Source organism: Colobus angolensis, unplaced genomic scaffold (assembly GCF_000951035.1).
Source record: "Colobus angolensis palliatus isolate OR3802 unplaced genomic scaffold, Cang.pa_1.0 Scaffold35, whole genome shotgun sequence".
Lineage (NCBI taxonomy): Eukaryota > Metazoa > Chordata > Mammalia > Primates > Cercopithecidae > Colobus > Colobus angolensis.
In genome coordinates, this window is record NW_012116821.1 from 8,655,452 (window position 1) to 8,677,262 (window position 21,811).

The 21,811-nt window shown below is 41.2% G+C and overlaps 1 protein-coding gene across 3 annotated transcripts in view; it reads left to right on the forward strand.

The window, feature by feature from the left end:
- Nucleotides 1–21,811, forward strand: part of SCML4 (sex comb on midleg-like 4 (Drosophila)) — a 130,951-nt gene that overhangs the window by 54,319 nt on the left and 54,821 nt on the right. The window contains exon 2 of one of the 3 annotated variants that reach the window (XM_011952835.1): nt 992–1,206. The exons of 1 other annotated variant lie outside the window; for it this stretch is intronic. In XM_011952835.1, the coding sequence (XP_011808225.1) occupies nt 1,051–1,206 (156 nt within the window). In that variant the 5' untranslated portion in view covers nt 992–1,050. Of the gene's footprint in view, nt 1–991; nt 1,207–21,811 lie in introns of those variants that run through there. One more of the 3 variants, XM_011952837.1, reaches the window with a different exon arrangement.

The window sequence follows — 21,811 nt, forward strand, 5'->3', positions numbered from 1 at the left end:
GTCTCGAACTCCTAGGCTCAAGTGATCTACCAGCCTTAGTTTCCCAAAGTGCTGGGATTACAGGCATGAGCCAGTGTGCCTGGCATGTCTGGCCTTATTATTTTTATTTTTAGTGCCATGCTAAGATTATTGTAGTATGTAGGGTATCTGTACAAAGGATTGTACATGTTGAACAATTACCCATAGTCCTGCCATCTTTTCCTTGGTGGCATTTTAGCATGTCTCTTTCCACTTTTTTTACTATACACATTTTTTGCATAGTTGAGGTCATTTTAATGTGTGATGCTTTTTTTATTCAACATCATGCTATTCAAAAAGTGTCATTAAAGGCTTTTAACTAGTTGATTGTTTTATTCTGCAATATATATTACATATTCTTTTATTGTTTATTATTTGGGTTGCATCCATTTTAATTTTGCAATTCTAAATCATGCTAAAATGAACATATCTGTATGTAAATCTCTGTCCACATTTTGATAGAGGGACATTGTCAACTTTCATACAATTGATTTGATAAATTTAAATTTCTTTTAAATTTCTTTCAAGAGAAGAAGAGGTCATGACAATTTATAACTCAACCAAAGAGATACAAGTGAACATGAGAGAGTGGCTTTGTTTATTTAATATTATTGTTACAATAGTTCAAAGTTGAACTAACTGAGGAAACTGAGACACAAGTCATTTTGTTGCTGGTGACATTATCAGCTGTGTTTGGAGCTGGGAAACTATTGTTTTCTTTGCCTAGCCAGTATCTTCCCTACTTCACTTGCCCCATGGAAATTCAACATCCTTGAAATTACACCAGTTAACTTCCCACAGAGGCCCAACAGCATAGTAAATGCATCTAGTGGTACCTAGCTCCTTCATATTTGGTCTTCCCCTCCAATAAGTGGTAGGTATCACCAAAATCACCAAATAGAATCATGTTTGCCTTGCAAACCAAACAAACACTTCTGTTTTTGTTTTGCTTTGTGTCTGGACTAATTCTTAGCACCTCTTCTGCCTGTGAGCGATTTGTCACCTCATTCTGTAAGACTGGCACCAGCAGAAATGCAGTCTCAGAGGATCCCGGGGAGAAAGCGAGGCCGACCCTCACTTCACTCCACACCTATGAAGATGGCAGTTCATAACCTTTATTCTGCTTCAGCTGGCTCTTTACCAGCAGTGAAGATCCCAAAGAAAAGAGGGCGGAAACCCGGGTACAAGGTACGGCTCCATCATCTCCTTCTCCAAAGTGGTATTGGGCTGGGGCATGGGTACTTGGTCAGACCTGCACTGCAAAATGCCACTAGAGGTTGGGAGCTTGGTAGAGACAGGATGAGAAATAAGCCTCCCTTGGTGAAGCATGTGACGGACGAGGTCTCATTGTTACAACACGGTACATAATGCATGCTGTCGTGTGCATTTTTCCAAGTGGAGAAAGCAAATTACACCAGATGGGGAAAGTTGTGAGCGAGCAGATTTTAGGGTCATCGCTAAACACACATTATTCAACCTTGCATCTAAATTAGTGTTTCAGACACTGAGCTTTCCCCTGACTGTTCCTACTAGGGTAAATCTTGAAGCCACTTTCCAGAACTCATTTGTCATTTATTTTAGCAGGAGCAGATGATGTTCCTGGGACATTTAAATTAATAACGCGAGCAGGGCAGTGTCAAAGGACATGGGAAAGTCTTTCCAAACAGAACCTCAACACAGAGAGTCATCATGAAAATTCAGGGTGTTAATTCCTAGTTTCCCATGTCTAAAAGGTGCTGACATCAAGTTTGGCTACAAGGAGGCTTATCAGGCAAAACTATATTCCCGTGACCCTTTTAAGAATTAGCAGTGATTTGGACAGGCTGAGGTGGAGAATAAATCCTCTGATGTAACCACAATCATAAACCAGCTCAAACCCAAGGGAGGGCTGCTTCTCCAAGATGTTTTTGAATAGGCTACTAGAGAGGAAAAAAATGTTACACTTGTTCTTCACAAACCTTTCGGGCATTAGAAAATGAGCTTCAGAAGTTTTCCTTCATCTATTTTTTGTGAAATAAAGGCTTATGTTTCCATCTTGAGACCTGAATACTGAAAGCAGAATGCAAATTGGCAATTAACTCCCATATATTTAGGAAAATATATGGAAATTATTTCAGATCAGTAGAAAGAGCTTCTGGAAGAGTTGGTAATGAATTCAACCTTTATCCCTTTGGTTCTCCATAGTTCTTCCAAATGCTGGAAAATAAAATCAGTAGGTGGGAGGAAGGCTCCTCAAAGTTGTTTTGGGGTCATTGGTTTTAGTAAAAGAAGCTTTTACTCAGCTATCTCATGAGGTAAAGTTTTCTCTCACTGGTTGTTTTTCTAACAACAAGAATCTCCTTTCTTCCATGTGCATGCCAGCTTTAGAACTGTCTCTGAAACTGGCGTAGCACCAGTCTCACCCACTCAGCTACCTGTGCAGTTGTTGGCTTCTGGGAATTGCATCTGGAGGGCTGGAGCAGGGCGGCCTTTCTGTTTATAGATCCAGGGAGTAAATCCAGGATCTGAAGAAACATATTGAAGACTTCTCTCTCCTATTTGGCCTTTCTCCTACTCTCCTGGGGGCTGTGACCCAAGAATGAAAATTACCAACAGACTCAGCATTCCCGGGGCCAGGAAGAATGGAAAATTCATTCCATAAAATGAACCTGATTTCACCATTTTCCTGTCTCCTCAAAAGGGTAGTTTCCAGTGCTAGTGACACTCAGAGACAACTCAGATCAGAAAGAAATCTTTGGGGTTGGTTGGCTGATAACACAGGGCTCTGCCCAAAGCAGGCAGTCTCTCCCCATTTCCTCATAGAATTTCTCTTATGGGAAGTAGACCGCCACTCTTCCTTGAATCCACTTCCCATATATTTAGGAAAATGTATGGAAATAATTTTAGGCCAACAACTCCCAGACAGCTTCCCAAGATATGGGCTTAATGTTCTAGAATAATAGTTCCAAACAAGGTGCCAGTCTGCGTGAAGTTCTCACCCATCCGTGGTGACATAAGAAAAACAACAGCCATTTGAAAGTCTTCATAAAGTTCAAATGATTCCTCTTAAATGATGACCCTTTATTCTGAAATATCTGCTTCCTATTATCTTGGTGGTAAAATGTTTTGTTTTATTAATGTTGTATGTTAATAGGATTTAGTAATTTTAAAAAATGTTCTTAGTTGGCAAAATAAAATTGGCAACCTATTAATCTCCCCAGTTTTATTTTGACAGTTTCCTAGACCTGGACACCCCATTTTACCATTAATGATAGGACTTTACTTGTGAAGAAGCCAGCTCAGAAATTGTACAGTTTCACTCCATTTGCCAAATGGCCACTAATTTGACAATTTTAACTATCTGGGACACAGTTGGGGAGCCAGAAGTTGTTAAAAAAAAATCCTGACCAAGCAAAGTAAGATATTACTTGGTCTAACTTTTAAAGATCTTGTATTTCATTGCTAAGAAAACGCTTCCAGGTCTTCCATCAGAATTTGTTTACATTTTTTGTTAACATGTTTCTTGCAAGCTCAATTACAGCTGGTTAGTAGCCTTAGATTTGAAGGGGAAGGTATTTTGGGGGAGAAGACTCTATACACAGCTGGACACTGGGAGAATAATAATTACTTTTGTAATGAGATGATAATATACTAACAAGAAAGAAATAATACAATAATATCAATCTTATAAAATAAGATATAACATAATTTTATCATATCAATAACATTATTACAATGATATATTGATGTTAATAATAGCATCATAATGAAATAATATGTTTCTGAGCCTTTGGCAGGCTCTTCTCCAGGAGATTCGGAGGACGCCTCATTGTGTTGACCATGTAACAAGTCTATACTGGCTGACATTTGTCACTTCTTGCCTGGTGCTGCCCCAGCTGCTCTGTCAATTACCTCTGTGCTCATGTGGGAACTCTCTCTTGTCCAAGACCTCCCTTTAAGACCCAAGAACATGTAACACAGGCTGTGACATTTAACTGCTTCTTGAGTCTTGAGGATAACATGAGTGAATTGCAGGCAGATAAGGGAGAGTCACACTGGCGGTCAGGTATCAATGCTCTAGAGTTCACAGTTCAGGCGCCCTCCCAGGGCCCATCCGGCCATCTCCCTCTTGGCCCCAGGCTTGCAGCCACATGGCTGGGGCAGGCTCACAGCTGGAAGAGTATCACATTTTATGGTGCTACTGCCCGCTTCTTGCCCTGGTCAAAGAAAGCAAAACCTCTGAACATCGTATGTTCTATGAAGAGCCATACTCTACCATGAAAATAGCCTTGTTCATTATCAAAGAGAGCATTTACCTCCCGATTTGAAACATCTGCTATTGGTTGAAGTCCTTAGTTCAGAGACTCCCCAAGATCAATAGGTAGATTTTCCTCACATTTCATGACCAAAAAGACCACCAAGGTATTTTTAAAGAAACAGAGAGGCGCTGCACTAAGAACAAATCGTAGTTTCCATTCTGTTGAGGCAGCTGGTTATAATGACTCTAATAGTGGGATTTCAATCTTCTGTGTCTTCCTGGTTGGGATTTTTATTTAAGCAGAAGAAACAAGTGCTGGGTTTTGAAAAATAGCTGTTTGTCCCCAATACAAAGTAATAATAATACTAATAGCAATCATAATCAAACAAAATATTTATTGAATACTTTTACGTTTGAGGTTCCAGGTGGAAGCATTTTATGTGTATTTCTTATTTGATCCTTGATAGTTTGAGAGTGAGAGGAAAGAACTGCAGAAAAACTGCAAGACTTAGGCATAAATGAACCAAGCCCACAGGAGGCAGCAGCCCTCCGCTCCTCAGCCATCGCCTTGTATTATTGTTCAGAATAGCAATTAGGCTTCTCAAGTTAAAAAAGAGTAAATGATGTTCTGTCTGCTCTGTTTAATGAGTTAAGAAAGGTGTGGCATGTTCTAGAAAGGATATCATCCTTGAAATGTTAACAACAAAATGACTTAAAATGTGGGTCATTGTGTCATTTGGGATACAAATTCAGCTGCTGTTACAAGGGCCAAATAATAGTGCCTTTAAAGAAAAAAGAAGCTAATTTCTCCCTCATGTTAAAGTGTGGGAAGGCTGGTATGGTGGCTCCATGGGGTGGGGACCCGGGCTGTTCCTGTATTGTTGCTTGCCACCTAGGCTGGAGTGCAGTGGCACTATCACAGCTCACTGTAGCCTCGACCTTCCCGGGTCAAGCAATTGAGCTGTGGGGAATACAGATGCACGCCACCATGCCTTACTTTTTTTTTTTTTTTTTGTACAGATGAAGTCTCACCGAGTTCCCCAGACTGGTCTTGAATGCCTGGGCTCAAGAGATCCTCTTGCCTCAGCCTCCCAAAGCGCTGGGGTTACAGGTGTGAGCCACCAGGCCCAGCCAGGTCTTCCATTGTTAACACACAGTGTCTACCTCCTGGTCTAATATGGCTGCTCCAGGTCCCACTGTCCCACTGTTTTGGACAACACAATGGGAACACAGAGCTAGCAGAGGGCACGCCTGTCTCCTTGAAGGGCTCAACTTTCGAAGTCGCACATCCATTACAATTTGCATTCCCCAGGCCAGCAGTTAGTCACTCGGCCACCCACACCTCCAAGGGAAGCTAGAAAATGCAGTGCTCGTTACCGAGTGATCAGCTAAAATTCAGGAAGTCCATTATTAAAGGAAGAAAGGAGAATGGGTATTTGGGAACAGCTAGCAGCTTCTGTTGAGTACCTAAAGGACAGGCTTCAGTTAACTGGAAAATTCACTTGATAAAGTAATTTTCTAATTACTATGAGTAAATGCAATGTTTTGTAATCCTTCAGTACTTTGGATTGTTTTGTTCTCTCTTCCTTATTTTTTTTTTTCCGAAAAAGTAGGTGTTCTTTGCCCTGTGTAACAAGAGAGTCAAGTTCACAAAAATCTCAATCAGAGAATATTCAAATTTAAGTAGGAAGGGTTTTTGTTTGTTTGTCTCAACATTTGTTTAAAGCCTCTTTCTAAACATGTTTTCATTAGAACTGTTGAATTGGCATCACTGGTTCTGTGGCAGTCCAGATGTTGTATTGCTTGGAGTTGTATTACAGACATTAAAGATAGCTTAATAGGCCGGGCGTGGTGGCCCATGCCTGTAATCTCAGCACTTTGGGAGGCTGAGGTGGGTGGATCATGAGGTCAGGAGATCGAGACCATCCTGGACAACATGGTGAAACCCTGTCTCTACTAAAAACACAAAAATTAGCTGGGCCTGGTGGCTCATGTCAGTAATCCCAGCTACTCATGTCAGGAGAGGCTGAGGCAGGAGAATCACTTGAACCAGGGAGTCGGAGGTCACAGTGAGCCAAGATCACGCCACTGCAGTCCAGCCTGGTGACAGGGTGAGACTCTGTCTCAAAAAAGAAAAAAAGATAGCTTAGTAGTACAGATGGGAAGAGTGGCTACCTAATACCATTCCTGTGCCTCTTCCCAGGGTCCCTCTCTTGCTGATGGTTGGTATGGATTGCCGCCTGTGGTCTGTGGGGGAAATGATGACACAGTCACAAGGCGGGGGCCATTTCCTTGGGTTGAACATTGTGCAGCACCTAGGGTAAGGACTGTCTCTCCTGTGTCTTCTGTTGCCTACCCCCCAATGCCCATGCACCCAGGGCTGGAACAGGGGTCGGGGTGAGGCTCAGTGGTGGATGTGAGGCAGTGGTAGGCTGGTAAATGTTTTACAGCCGGCACTCTGAGCGTAGCTCTGACATGAATGTTAGTTGTTATTTCACTCATGTTAAAAGCAAAATGAGCATAAACAGTGAGGTCGTATGTCAGAGTTTTCCTTGTTAGTCAAGACTGCGAATGACTTCCTTGCTAAATTCGATAATAGTTTTGTTTTTGTTTTTCATTTTGATAGGGTTTAATTATGCTATGTTGCCCAGGCTGGAGTGCAGTGGTTATTCAGGAGTGAGATCATAGCTCACTGCAACCTTGAACTCTTTTTTTTTTTTTTGACACAGAGTCTCACACTATCGCACAGGCTGGAGTGCAGTGGCACAATCTCGGCTCACTGCAACCTCCGCCTCCTGGGTTCAAGCAATTCTCCTGCCTCAGCCTCCTGAGTAGCTGGGATTACAGGCATGCACCACCACACCTGGCTAATTTTTGTATTTTTGGTAGAGACAGCGTTTCACCATGTTGGCCAGGCTGGTCTCGAACTCCTGACCTCAGGTGATCCCCCCACTTGTGCCTCCCAAAGTGCTAGGATTACAGGTGTGAGGACTGCACCCAGCTAACCTTGAACTCTTGGCCTCAAGCAGTCCTTCTGCCTCAGCCTCCCAAGCAGCTGGGACTACAGGCATGTGCCACCATGCCTGGATTGGATAATAGTTTTTGAAGACAAAAAATAATTTAAGTTTTTTGTGCTATTCACAGTGTAACATGTAGACATGACATGCTTTTAAGTTTAATCGGCATTTTAGAATTTTCTCCATCACTTTTTAAGTCTATAAATCAACATAATAATAAGCCCAGCTTTAATTCACAGCATTTTGTAGATTCTAAGGTGTAAATATTCCCTTCATGGCCAATATTGAGCCACCAATGTGATGTCCCTGAATGTGGATTTGGGAAAAGATGTACAGCAGCAAACCCTTGGAAATACAGATGCAGTCGTAAAATTAGAAAGTGATGAGTTGTCAGTATTTATTACTTTTATTTTTAACAAACTTTTTATTTATTTGTTTGTTTGTTTAGTTTCACTAATTAAAAAACGATTTGTGAATGGGGCAGCCTCCTGAGCCAGAGTAGGTTCAGAGACTCCCTACAAACTTTATTAACTTGTAAGTGTATATACTGTACTTTTTATTTAAAAAATTTTTTTTGAGACAGAGTCTCACTCTGTTGCCCAGACTGGAGTGCAGTGGCACAATCTCAGCTCACTGCAAGCTCCACCTCATAATTTTTAATAAGGGCTATGTTTAACAATCCATTTGCAACACTCCTGAAGATGTAACAATCCTCTCTCATGGACTAGTACAAGCTGGCTTCAGCTCCTGGCTGATCAGAGTTCTGCTGGGCTCAGGATGCTGGTACCTGGATCGTCCACGTCCCCACTCTCATCAGCTGGGCTGACGGTTTTGATCCCATTGCCACTAATGCACAGAACTTGACCCCCTCACCAGTTTCTGTAAGAAACCCAGTCACACCAAGCAGTTCTTGAAATGTGTGGTTTCTACTAAAGATTGTTAGGGTTGCAGGCCATAGTGGACAGCTTCCGTTAAATGATTCTCATGGATAGGTGTTTTTCTGAATTCTCCTTTATTTAAGGACAGTATATTAGTCTGTTTTCATGCTGTTGATAAAGAGATATCTGGGACTGGGTAATTTATAAAGAAAAAGAGGTTTAATGGACTCAGAGTTCCACGTGACCAGGGAGGCCTCACAGTCATGGTGGAAGGCGAAAGGTATGTCTTATATGGCGGCAGACAAGAGAGAATGAGAGCCAAGCAAAAGGGGTTTCCCCTTAAAAACCATCGGATCTTGTGGGACTTATTCACTACCATGAGAACAGTATGGGAAAAATCACCCCCATGATTCAATTATCTCCCACTGGGTCCCTCCTCAACACGTGGGAATTATGGGAGCTACAATTCAAGATGAGATTTGGATGGGGACACAGTGAAACTGTATCAGATAGTATTTTTTTGTTTTTCTTTTTCTTTCTTCTCTCTCCCATGGTACCCATGGAATACCAGCTTCACTCTCTCCTCTCTTGGGTTCCTTCGGTGAGGAGGAAATGAAACCATTCCTTCCCACCTCAGGCAGAGCAGGAGCCCTCTCCACCTCCTCGCCAGTTTCATCCCCTCTCTGGATACAGACCAGCATCTGAACCCAACAAAGAGTTGGTGGGAGAAAGCGCCAGCATCCGAATGCTATCCTACCTCATTTGTGTCTCTAAAAGGCACAAGGAAGGGTGGGCCATTCCACTCCCACCTCCAAGCATCTCCTTCTGCTTTCACGGTGATGAAGGCAATCTATCCTATTTGGGCAATTTTACTTTCCTAAGAAAGTGTTAGTGCAATGATTATTTAATTAGAATCCCGGAATTGACCAAAGCTGACCTCAAGGCCAAACAGGACTAGCCCTTCCATCTCTTGGGTGTTTAATATCTCCCCCAAGTGCAGAAGGAAAAAGGTATGAGTAGATCCAGTTATGGGCTGACTCCTAGGAATGAAATTAGGTCACTGGCCACAAGCTTCTTGTTATTGGAACCAATTTGCATTTCCAGCAGGCAAGTTTTTAGACTAAAGTTTGAGGTTAAACATGGTGAGTTATTCAATTTCTTCTAACTTTGCTCTCCTGCAGCATCTCCTCAGAACCCCAAGGGAGTTTTGTATGAAGGAAGAATGTGAGTTCCAAGGAGAAATGTGTCCACAGGGAAAAAGCTATGGGCAGGGACATGGACAAAGCTAGTCTTCCCTAAATAGAGGTGGGGAGTTATCTTAGCCAGCTCGGGCTGCCGTGCCAAAATACCATAGCCTGAGTGGCTTCAATATAGAAAATAATTTTGTCATTGTTCTGGAGGCTGTAAAGTCCAAGATCAAGGTGCAGCAGGATCCAGTTCCGGTGAGGGCTGTCTTGGCAACGGCTGCCTTTTTACTGTGTCCTCACATGGTGAAGAGAGCGAGCACTCTGACCTCTCTTCCTCTTCTTTTAAGAACACTAATCCCAGCCAGGAAGTTTCAGTAGAAACTTCCAGTAAATAAGAATCATCCATTCATTGCTTATTTTTCTCTTTATCCTGTTTTTCTAATTCTGATTTTAAAAATTCAGACATTGTGGCTGGGCATGGTGGCTCACCTCTGTAGCCCCAGCACTTTGGAAGGCTGAGGCAGGCAGATCACTTGAGGTCAGGAGTTTGAGACTAGCCTAGCCAACACGGTGAAACCCTGTCTCTTCTAATACAAAAATTAGCCTAGTGTGATGGCGGGTGCCTGTAATCCAAGCTACGTGGGAGGCTGAGGCCGGAGAATTTCTTAAACCTGGGAGATGGAGGTTGCAGTGAGCCGGGATGGTGCCACTGCACTCCAGCCTGTGTGACAGCCTCTGTCTCAAAAACATACAAAAAAAGAACATGAATCTCTTCATGGGGCCCACCATGATGACCTCATCTAAACCTAATTACCTCCCAAAGGCTCCACCTCCAAATACCTTCACACTGGGAGTTAGTACTTCAACATATGAATTTTGGAGGGACACAAACATTCAGTCCATAACAGAAAGGAAAGAAAGGAAGGGGAACATAATCAAAAAAGCAAAAATCTAGGCGGGGCATCGTAGCTCATGCTTGTAATTCCAGCACTTTGGGAGGCTAGGCAGCAGGATCATTTGAGCCTAAGAGTTCGAGACCAGCCTGGGCAACATAGCACGACCCTGCTTCTACAAAAAATAAATAAATTAGCCAACTGTGATGGTGCACAACTGTAGTCCCAGCTACTTGGGAGACTAAGGTGGAAGGACTGCTTGAGCCCAGGAACTCAAAGCTGAAGTAAGTCATGATCGTGCCACTGCACTATAGCTTGAGTGACAGAGTGAGACCTTGACACACACACACAAAAATCGAGTGCATTTATTTTCTAGGGCTGATGTAACAAAACGCAACGAACTAGGTGACTTAAACAACAGAAATTTATTGTCTCAGAGTTTTGGAAGCTACAAGTTCATGATCAAGGTGTAGGTAGTGTTGGTTCTTTCTGAGTCTGTAAGGAAGAATCTGTTCTATGTCTCTCTCCCAGCTTCTGATAGTGTCAGGCTTTCCTTGGCTTGTAGATAGCTTACTCCCCATGTCTTCCTGTCATCTTCTTCTGTGTGTGTCTGCCTCTCCATCCACATTTCCATTTTGTATAAGGATACAAGTCACAGTGGATTAAGACCCAGACTTATGACCTCATCTTAACTCGACCATCTGCAAAGACTGTATTTTCAAATAAGGTCACATTCACAGGTACTGAGGGTTGAGATTTCAATATGTTTTTGCGGGACACATTTCAACCTATAACATCTAATATGACAATCGTTGTCTTTTAATTAGACGTTTAGTCCATTTATATTTTTAAAAATTACCAATAAATTTGGGCTTAAATCTATACTGATTTTTTTTTTTTGTATTCTACATATTCCTTTTACCTGTCTTTTCTGCCTTCTTTTGGGTTACTTTTTATTATTTAATTTTTTCTTTCCCATTCATTGGCGGTCAAGCATTCTGTTTTCTGTTGTATTAACGGTCACTCTAAAAATTAAGCATGCTTATATATTAGAGTTGTCTAAAGTTAACCATACTTTTGCTTCTTCCTGAATAATACAAGGACCGTAGTATACTTTAATTCCATTTATATTCTGCCCCCCACACTTATATATTATTGTTGCCATACATTTTAATTTTTTCTTTTTTAGCCCGTCCAGTCATCATTATTATTGTTCTACACAGTCATTTTCATTTAAATTCACCTAATTATTTACCACTTCTAAAAAATTCTTTATTTTTGCATATCAGACCTTCCACCTGGGTTTCTTTCATTTTGCCTGAAGTAAAATGAAAAGCAGCTCCTCTAATATAGGTCCTCTAGTGATAAACTCTCGGTTTTCGTTGTTTGGAAGTATTTTTATTTTACCTTCACTTTTGGAAAAAAAAAAAGAAAGACTTTTTTTTTTTTTTTTTTTCTGGGTGTAGAAGTCTAGATTGTCAGTTATTCCCTTGAAGAATATAGAAGATATTACATTTCGCCAGGTGCGGTGGCTCATGCCTGTAATCCTAGCACTTTGGGAGGCCAAGGCAGGCAGATCACTTGAGGTTAGGTGTTCAAGACCAGCCTGGCCAACATGATGAATATGAAAATTCGCTTGGCATGGTGCCTGCCTGTAATCCAAGCTACTTGGGAGACTGAAGCAGGAGAAGCACTTGAACCCAGGAAGCAGTAGTTGCAGTAAGCCAAGATTGCACCACTGCACTCCAGCATGGGTGACAGAGCAAGACTCTGTCTAAAAAAGAAAAACCAAAGATATTATATTTATATTCTGGGGTTCATTGTTGTAGAGAACTCAACTACTTTTCTAGCTTATTTGGGTGTTTCTTGAAAAGTAATCTGCATTTTTAATCTAATTTTAAGATTTTTCTCTCTGTCTTTGGTGTTTTATAATTTCCCTTCATTGTGTTGACGTGTGGAATTATATTTTATTCATCCTATTTTAGGATTTGCTGAGCTTCCTGAATGTTCATCAGTTCTGGAAAATTCTCTGCTATTATCTCTTCAAATAAAAGATATCTCCTTTCCATTTTCCATATTATTTTCTTCTGAAACTCTAATGCTTCAAACTTCTCATATTCTCCATGTCTTTTAACCTCTTTTCTATAGTTTTCATCTATTGGTTTCTGTGCTGCTTTCTGGGTCATTTCTTCTGACATATCTTCAAGCTCATTAATTTTCTCTTTAGCTATGTTTACAATGCTGTTAAGTCTATCCATTTACCCCTTAATTTTAGTTACTGTATTTCCCACTTATAAAAATTCAATTTGCTTCTTTTTCAAATTTACTGTGTTTTTTAAATCATCTTTTATTCCCCAGATATATTTTCAAGCTTGTCCTTTATATCTTTATACATAGTATCATAGTTGTTTTTATAATCTAAGTTCGATAATTGAAATATCTTAATATTTTGGGGGTTTTATTGTTGTGTGTTTTTATTGTTTATTCTTTCTTTAGTCATTTGCTTCCTTGTATGCTTGGGTATTTTGGATGTTATTCATCAACCTTGAAAAATTATTTTTGAGACTTCTTTGAAACCTTTCTCCAGAGATTATGTGTTTTCTTTTGCCTTTCCAGTCACCTGAGACACTGTCATATTGTGTAATTTTTTAACTAAATTCATAGCCTGAAGTTTTCTTGATCACCCAAGTTCTGTGAATTTGGGATGCAAATCTATGTGAGGTCTGGCTTCTGGTAATATCTTCTCAGAGATTCTGCAAATCCCCTCCCTCAGTGTCAAGGTAACTTTTCTTGTAGCCAGATAGGGGTGGGAGAAGATGGGACAAGTCTACAGCTGGCGTGCCCTTATCTTGAGGTTGTAGCTCTTAGGGTGAGCCCTGGGCTTCATTGCAATGCCCATGGTCCAGATTACACCTATATGTTGGCCTGGTTATTCTTTATATATGTCAGTTCCTCTACACTTTTAATCATTTTTGCATTTATTCATTATTTGTAGTAGTTTCAATTGATCCTAACAACCAGTTTTCCATCTTACCAGAAACAGGACCTCAAAGAATTTAGAATGCTACATTAACATTCCAAATATGGCACTAACACTGGTTTTGACACAAATTCTTTAATGTTTTCAAAAATAATCTAATGAAAGTTACACACACGACATTATGAGTTGGGAAAAGCTTGGAAACGAACAACTGTAACCCATTTAATGGCTTTGGAAGATGAAGCTTAGAGGAGCTGAGTGAGTTGCTCAGAGTCCCATGTGAGTTGGCAGCAGAACCAGGACTAGAATGTCAGTTGTTATCTCTAAGACCTGTATTCTTGCCACTGCTCTGCAGTGCGGTGGCAATGTGTAGTTGACTGAAATTATGTCCATTTCCCTGATGAGGAATTATGGATTATTTCCTTTTCTTCATGCCTCTCCCAAAGTTCTGCACAGAAATTTTAATGTGCCATTCTGAAGGTTTATTACTTTAGTATTAGAGAAGGAATGTTTTGAAACATAGAGACAAAGTCAGCATTATTGCCCAATAATAAGTCTAGTTAGTAAGTTAACCAAATCAGCAATAAGTAAATAAATGCTGATGTTTTATAACATAATAAAAATGTACTATTACAGCAAAGATTTTGTGAATAGACGTAGACATTTTCCTAGATTTTGTGCTTTCTGTCACCTGTCACTTCAGTTCCATCTCAAAGTACACCCTAAATCTAATCAATTCTTTCCACCTCCCTACTTCCACCCTAGTTTAGCCACCAGCGTCTCTCAGCTAGACAACGTGACACCTCCTTAGCAGTGTTCTTTTCTGCACTTTGCCTCCACTTCCCCATCCATTCTGCCTAACAGCAGCCTTATTTATGTATTTATTTATTTTGAGACAGGGTCTGACTCTGCTCCCAGGCTGGAGTGCAGTGGTGCAATCTCGGCTCACTGCAACCTCTGCCTCCCAGGCTCAAACCGTCTTCCCACCTCAGCCTCCTAAGTAGCTGGGACTAAGGTACATTCCACTACACTTGGCCAGTTTTTTTTTTTTTTTTTTTTTGTATTTTTTGTAGAGACAGAGTTTTGCCATTTTGTCCAGACTGGTCTTGAACTCGTGAGCTCAAGTGACCCTCTTGCTTCAGCCTTCTAGGATAACAGCACTCAGAGATTCTGATGTGAGCCCCTGGGCCTAGCACTATATTTATTTTTATAAAATGAAAACTAGCTTACGTGTTTCCCTGCTTAAAATCCTGTGATTATTTCCATCACTCATAGAATAAAATCCAAACTTGTTATCCTGACTGTATTTGTTTCCTTAGGGCTGCTATAACAAAGTACTACCAACTGGGTGGCTTAAAACATCCTTTCTGGAGGCTAGAAGCCTGAAATCAGGCTGTCAGTAGGGCCATGCTCTCTCTCTGAAGACTCCAGGGGAGGGCCCTTTCTTGCCTCTTCCTAACTTCTAGTGGTTGCCGACAATCCTGCTGTTTCTTGGCTGTCAACACATTACTCCAATCTCTGCCTCTGTTGTCACATAGCATTCTCTCCAAACAGGTGTCTGTGTCTGTATTAAGTTTTTTTCTTCTTATAAGCACACCAGTCATTGGGTTAAGACTAACCCTAATGCAGTATGCACTCATTTTAACTTGATTACGTCTGCAAAGACCCTATGTCTACATAAAACCAATATTTGCAGGTATAGGGGATTAGAACTTAAACATATGTCTTTTTAGAGAGACACAGTTCAATGCATAACACCAATTTAGAAAACTGCCATTATCTCATCCTAACCACCTAGCTTGACCTCACCTTGCACCATTCTGACGCTTGCCCACAGTTCCAGCCACTCTGGTTTCTTGAAGAAGCGAAGCTTTAGAATGTTTGCACAAGCTGTTTTGTCTGCCTGGAAAACTTTCTCCAGTCACAACAGGCTACCTCTAGCCACTCGGATCCTGACTTAAATGTCACCCCTTTATAGGCCTACCCTGGTCACGTAGTTGCTCTCATCAAGAACAAGAAGTTTATCTTCCCCATTTATAGCTGAATCTTCAGCACCTAGAACAGCTCCTGGCACATAGTAGGTGCTCAAGAAGTTTTTGTTGAATAAATGTCTGTCTGATTGAATGAATTATTGTTTTTCCTTTTTAGATTTGGCTTAAATGATGCCACTTGGAAAGGATAGCTATTACATAAGCAACACTTAGGAACCATTTCAAGATGGATTGGAAGTATGATTTGCAGAGGGGATCATCTGCGAGGTGTGAGGAGAAAGGGTGGTTTTGTAGAGATTTCTGAAGATGTGATCCCAAGAGATAAGCATGGAAAATGTAGATGGGTTCCAGGAAAGATGGGCAGTTTCCTCCTCCTGCCATCACTGCATGAACAAGAAACTTGGGACTTATTTGCATTTCTGGAATTTCTAAAAGTAACAACAATAATACTAACACCAATAATGACAATTAACGTTTATTGAGTTCTCACTTTGCATTATGTAAACTTCTGCATTTAATTCTTACTACATCCCTGTGTGAGGGCTATTATCTTTATAGATGAGGAAAGGCAGGCCCTGAGTACCTAAGTACTGAGCGTCAGAGTCAGCTAGAGGCCACGCTGGACATTCAATCCAGATCCAAAGCTGGCATCCCTTTGCCTGTGCCCTAAACACATTTTAAAATTTTGCTTTGTTGGCTTACCCTCTGTGAATGTGCCAGCAGCCTCTATACATCCTCATCCTTCCTCAGCCACACTCTCCATCCTCAGATTATCCACCTCTTGCTGCCAGTCTGTCAAACAATGTTTAGCTAGCATTTCTGTTACTGCCAAAGCCAGAGGTTTCTAGAAAAATCCTTGAGTTTTACCTCAACTGACCCTCTCCCCTTTAGTGTCCTCTTGGCCGCACATCTCAGTTTCCCCCCAAATCCCCTCCCAATTCTTTCCAGTGGTGTTCTAGCAAATGTCTTAGAGAAGGTCCTCCCTTAAATGACAGCTGGAGTCAGAAATTCCCCAGGCCCATATTTTGGTTCTATAAATGGAGAAGAAAGATGAGCTGATTCCAGGTTCCTCAGTGCCTCTGGTGGAGACTCCAGCTGGTTGAGACACTTTGCCCTGTCGCTTTGTCCCAGCAGTATTCTCTAATGAGGCAAAGCACAGACCCTGCCTTGGATGAGGGGTCACCACACCTGCTGGGTTGAGGTGTTGAATCTCACGTAAATGTGGCAACTGTACTTGCACTTGGGCAGGGATGCTGGCTTTGAACGCCCAGGATTAGCTCCTGTATGTCAGAGCGTGGCATCCTGCGCAGTAAGCTCCTTCCAGTTCTTGCTGCCAGGAGGAGGCCTCTTTTCTCTCCTCCTCTCCACTTACCCAGTTTACTCTGCCACATCCTGTTTTTAATATTTTGAAAACAAACACTATTTTAGAATAGTTTTCAGTTTACAGAAGTGTTGCAGAGATAAAACAGAGAATTCTCACATACCCTGCACCTGGTTTCCCCCCACTGTTAACATCTCATGTGACTGTGGTATGTTTGTCACAACTAGTGAACCCATCACAATACTTCATTATTAAATAAAGTCAGTATTTTACTCTGATTTAATTAGCTTTTCCCTATTCTATTCTGTTCCAGGATCCCGTCCAAGATACTACATAACATTTAGTTGTCATGTTTCCTTAAGCTCTTCTGGGCTGGGAAAGTTGCTCAGAATTTCCTTTCGTGATGACTTTGGCAGTTTTGAGGAGTACTGGCTGGGTATTTTGTAAAATGCTTTGCAATTTCAGTTTGTCTAATGTTTTTCTCATGATTAGACTAAGGTTAGGGGGCTTGGGGAAGAAGATACCAGAGGTGACGTGGCATTTTCATCATATCGTGAGAGTACATGCTAGTGACATGACTTATCACTGATGATGTTGACCTCAATCATGTAGTTGAAGTCTTATTTATCAAGTTTCTCCATTGTAAAGTTACATTTCCCCTCCATTTCCATACTGTACTCTTTGGAAGTACTCACTGTGCACAGCCCATTCGTAAGGAGTAGAGAGTTATGTTTCACCTACTTGAGGGTGGGATGTCTACATAAATTTGAAATTTTTATGCCTGTGAGAGTTGTTTGTTCTTTCCCTTTTATTTACTGAGTCAACCACCTATTTATGTCCGTGTGGATTCATGAATATTTATTTCATACTTTGAGTTATAATCCATTACTGCATTATTTATTTGTTGTTCCTCTTGGTCCGAATTTGGCCACTGGGAGCTCTTTCAGTTGGCACCTGTGTCCCTGTAACCAATCCCCACCATTGTGCGTGTTTTGTTTCCTTAGTATTGTCTTACTTTCTGGCATTACAAGATGATCTAGGCTCCCCTGGTATATTCCCTACCCTAGTCCTAAAATCAGCCATGTCTGCAAGGAGTTTTTGTTCCTTATATTAAAGAATGGTGTTAGAAACCACTGTATCAGCACTCTGTTTTATTTTGTCAATTTAAAAAACAAAATAGACAGCATTTTTTTTTTTAGAAACCTAAGGCAACAACAACAAAGACAAATGCCCTGCCAGAGAAGAGGTTGGATAGGTTGCAACAGACAGGGAGCGCCCCATGCCACTGGGGAGAGGTTTGTGCTGATGGACTGGGCCCCTCATCACACCAGAGCAATGTTTCTAGCCAGTGGACTCATATCTGTGCTCTTCGATTTCAGGACTTTTCTAAAATCATGGGTGACTCCCTTTTCTATACTAGGCTACTTTTTATTCTTTATATTAAGCAATGAGATTGAAATTTCTGAATGCTAAGTCAAAAGGGTATTTCTACTAGTGATTTATTATCTAGCAAAGGATATTTTAAAAAAGCCATATACTACCCATAGTTGCTTGTGACTTTTTCTTTCATTCAAAAGGTCTAGCAGTTGTTTTACAGATTGGATGAATACAGAAGGTGTCCTTGCAATTAGGCGATTTAATCTAATCCCTGTAATTTCACTTGGGCAGAAATGGACAGAAATAATAGCCAATTATAATTCCATTTCTTCATTTGAGGTGGGTTCAATGAATGGATTCCTCTTTAGTAATTTTTTTTTTTTTTTTTTTTGAGATAAGGTCTGTCCCTGTTGCCCAGGCTGGAGTATAGTGGCATGATCATAGATCACTGCAGCCTCGATCTCCTGGGTTCAAGCAATCCTCCTGCCTCAGCCTCCCAAATAGCTGGAACAACAGGCACATGCCACCATGCCTGGCTAATTTTTTTAATTTTTAGTGTTAACGAGGTCTCACTATGTTGCCCAGCCTGGTCTCCAGAGCTCAAGCAATCCTCCCGTCTTGGCCTCCCAAAGTGCTGGGATTGCAGGTGTGAGCCAATACACCTGGTCTCTAATAAATATTAGAATGGTGAGAAAACATTAGATGTTAGAGTCATTAGGAAGTTTATATGAACAGTAAACAGTGTCTGGATTTTACGTTTTAGTCATCATCATCATCATCATCATCATTTTTCTAGGAAAGAATCACAAGTATCTTTGTGTGATTTGCTTAAAGACTATAGAGGAAAAAATTTGCCAATTCCATTTTTCCCCAGTGAGCATTGTTATCTCTGTGTTGGGAGTTAGGGGTTTTAAGCTTGTGAAGGAGGATTTAGCCAGGATTATCCCAAAAGTCACTGCCTGAAGTCCTCAGGAACTCTGTCACCACCAGCCTCTCCGTCACAAGACATGGAAAGCGGGATATCATTCCTGGAAAAGCAGTCAGGGGACCCTTGGTGCATGGCCTCCATAGATAGGCATGATGGCCACCACCCTCATGACGCTTGACAGATGAGGAAGTCACACCAAAGTCAGAGTCACTGAGTCAAAGCAGGTTTATGATCTCCCATTCCCATGACTGAGGTTTCTTTTAAATTATGTTTATAATATTTAGCAGTGTATTCCTACAGGATATGTCCTTTAATTTTGAAATGTCACACTCAGAATAAGATGAAATCTCTATTGTTAATTATAGTTTCTGATTAATATAGAGGTTCCCTTGAAAGCCTCAAATTCAGCACCCATTTAGCACTGTGCAGCCAATGTGCTTGCTGTTGACTGATCTCACATCACATTCATTTCTGCACATCCCAGTGCCCACTCAATGCTGCTCAGCAGCCATGCTCCATTCCGCAGCCCTCCTACTCTCCCAGTTCATGACCACACCCACCTCCTCTGTCCTCCTACTCAGCTTCCATATCTCAGGGAAATTGGAAGCCATGGGAAGAAACCTTCTGCAAGCTCCCACCTCCACATCCACCCACCCCAGCATTCAAACCTCTACATTCTGTCTTCCCTCTTGTTGCAATAGATGGAAAGTATGTGTTTCCTCTTAGGCCACGGCCTCCCTCATACACTCCTACCCTCTCACCTACTCAAATGACCTTTCATGCTAGCAGTTCTCCACACAATCTTCTGTACAATCAACTTTTCTTTCATGACCCTTTCATGCTAGCAGTTCTCCATACAATCTTCTGTACAATCAATTTTTCTCTCTCTACTGGATTATTTTAATCAGCATTAAAACACTATTTTTTCTCCCACCTCAAAAACAAAAAACAAAGAATCCTTAAAATTAATTTTTAAAATTTTGCTAAAAAACACGTAAAATTTACCATTATTTCTAAAATTTACCATTATTGAGTTTGCCATAAAACTCAATAGTGTTAAGTATATTCACATTGTCGTGCAATCAATCTCCAGAACATTTTCATCTTGCAAAATTGAAACTACCCACTAAGCAGTAACTCCCCATTCCCACCTTCCCCCAGTTCCTGGCAACTACCATTCTTCTTTCTGTCTCTATGCATTTGACTTTTGGCTATTGTAAATAGTGTTGCCATGAACGTGGGTGCGAAATATCTCTTGGAGACTCTATTTTCAATTTTGGGGGGGATATACTCAGAAATGGAATTGCTGGGTCATATGATAATTTTATTTCTACTTTTTTGAAAAACTGCCATAGTCTTTTCCACAGTGGCAGCACCATTTTACAATTCCACCAACAGTGCACAAGGATTCCAGTTTCTCCACATCCTTGCCAACATTTACTATTTTCTGGGGGGTTTTCATTTTGTTATTTTTTGTTTTGTATTTTTTTTTTTTTTTTGATAGTAGCTATCTTAATAGCTACCAGCAAGGTGGTATCTCATTGTGGGGCAAAAAAATCTTCTAATCCCACTTTGTTCCTTTGCTATGGCTAGTTCTCTTCTCCCTTTTTTGACAAAACTTCTTGAAAGAGTTGACTTTACTTACTGACCCCAGTGCCTCTCTTTCCGTTTTCCCAATCAGGAGCTACCCTATTTTAAAATCTCAACTCAAAGTATAACTCCTCAATTGCATTTCCCATGCCCTTTGCTTCTTTATTTTCACCATTGCCTCTTATCACCTTCTAACATACTATATTTATTCACTTATTGTCTCCCCGCCCCCGCCGGCCATTAGAATGTCAGTTCCATGAGGGCAAAGATTTCTTCTTATTCCAGTTCAACTCACTGTGCCACCACCTTTCTTGTTAATAAATTGCTAAATCTAATGGCCACTCCTAGTCTTTCTTGTCTAATCAGAGCATTTAGCATGGTTAACCACTATCTCCTCCTTGAAAGAGCCTCTCCGTTCACTCCCACACTCTCACCCTCTCCCAGTTTTCTTTCTACCCCATTGGGTGCTCTTTCCTGATTTCTTTTGCTTGTTCCTTTCTCATTTCTCCAGACTCTTTGTGTTGGATTCTTGCAGGGCTCAGTGTTTTGATCCTTCTCTTCTCCATCTGCACTCACTTCTCTGATGATCTCTTCCATTATTATGGTCTGACATACCAACTCTATATTGATGATTCCCAAACATACTCCTTCATTTAGGTTCTCCCCCAGAACCCTATACTCTACTAGATGCAACTGTCTAGTAATATCTCCACTTTGACGTCTAGCAAGTATCTTAAACTCGACATGCCCAAAACTCACCCCTGATCTTCTCTAGCCCCCTCCACTCTATCCTCCTTCCCTTCAAAACAAACAACAACAACAAAAAATCTTACTCCACCTAGAGCCCTCCTGGTGTCAATGCTTGAAGTCATCTTTGACTTCCTTCTTTCTCTCATATACCACATTCATTGTGTTGGTAAATTTTGTTGGTTCCACCTTCAAAACATGTCCAGGATCTGTCTACTTCTCATCACTGCCACTGCTATCACCACAATCCAACCCACTGTCATCTCTCAGCTACTGTAGGTTAGTGGTCCTCCCATTTTTGCTTCTTTCAGTCTTTTCTCAAGACCACAGTCAGAAAGACTGTTGACGGGGGGAGTGGCTCATGCCTGTAATCCCAGCATTTTGGGAGGCCAAGGCGGGCAAATCACGAGGTCAGGAGTTCAAGATCAGCCTGGCCAACATGGTGAAAGTCTGTCTCTACTGAAAATACAAAAATTAGCTAGGTGTGGTGGTGGGCACCTGTAATCCCAGCTACTCGGGAGGCTGAGGCAGGAGAATCGTTTGAACTTGGGAGGCAGAGGTTGCGGTGAGCTGAGATCGCGCCATTGCACTCCACCCTGGGCAACAAAAGCGAAACTCCGTCTCAAAAAAGAAAGAAAGAAAAGAAA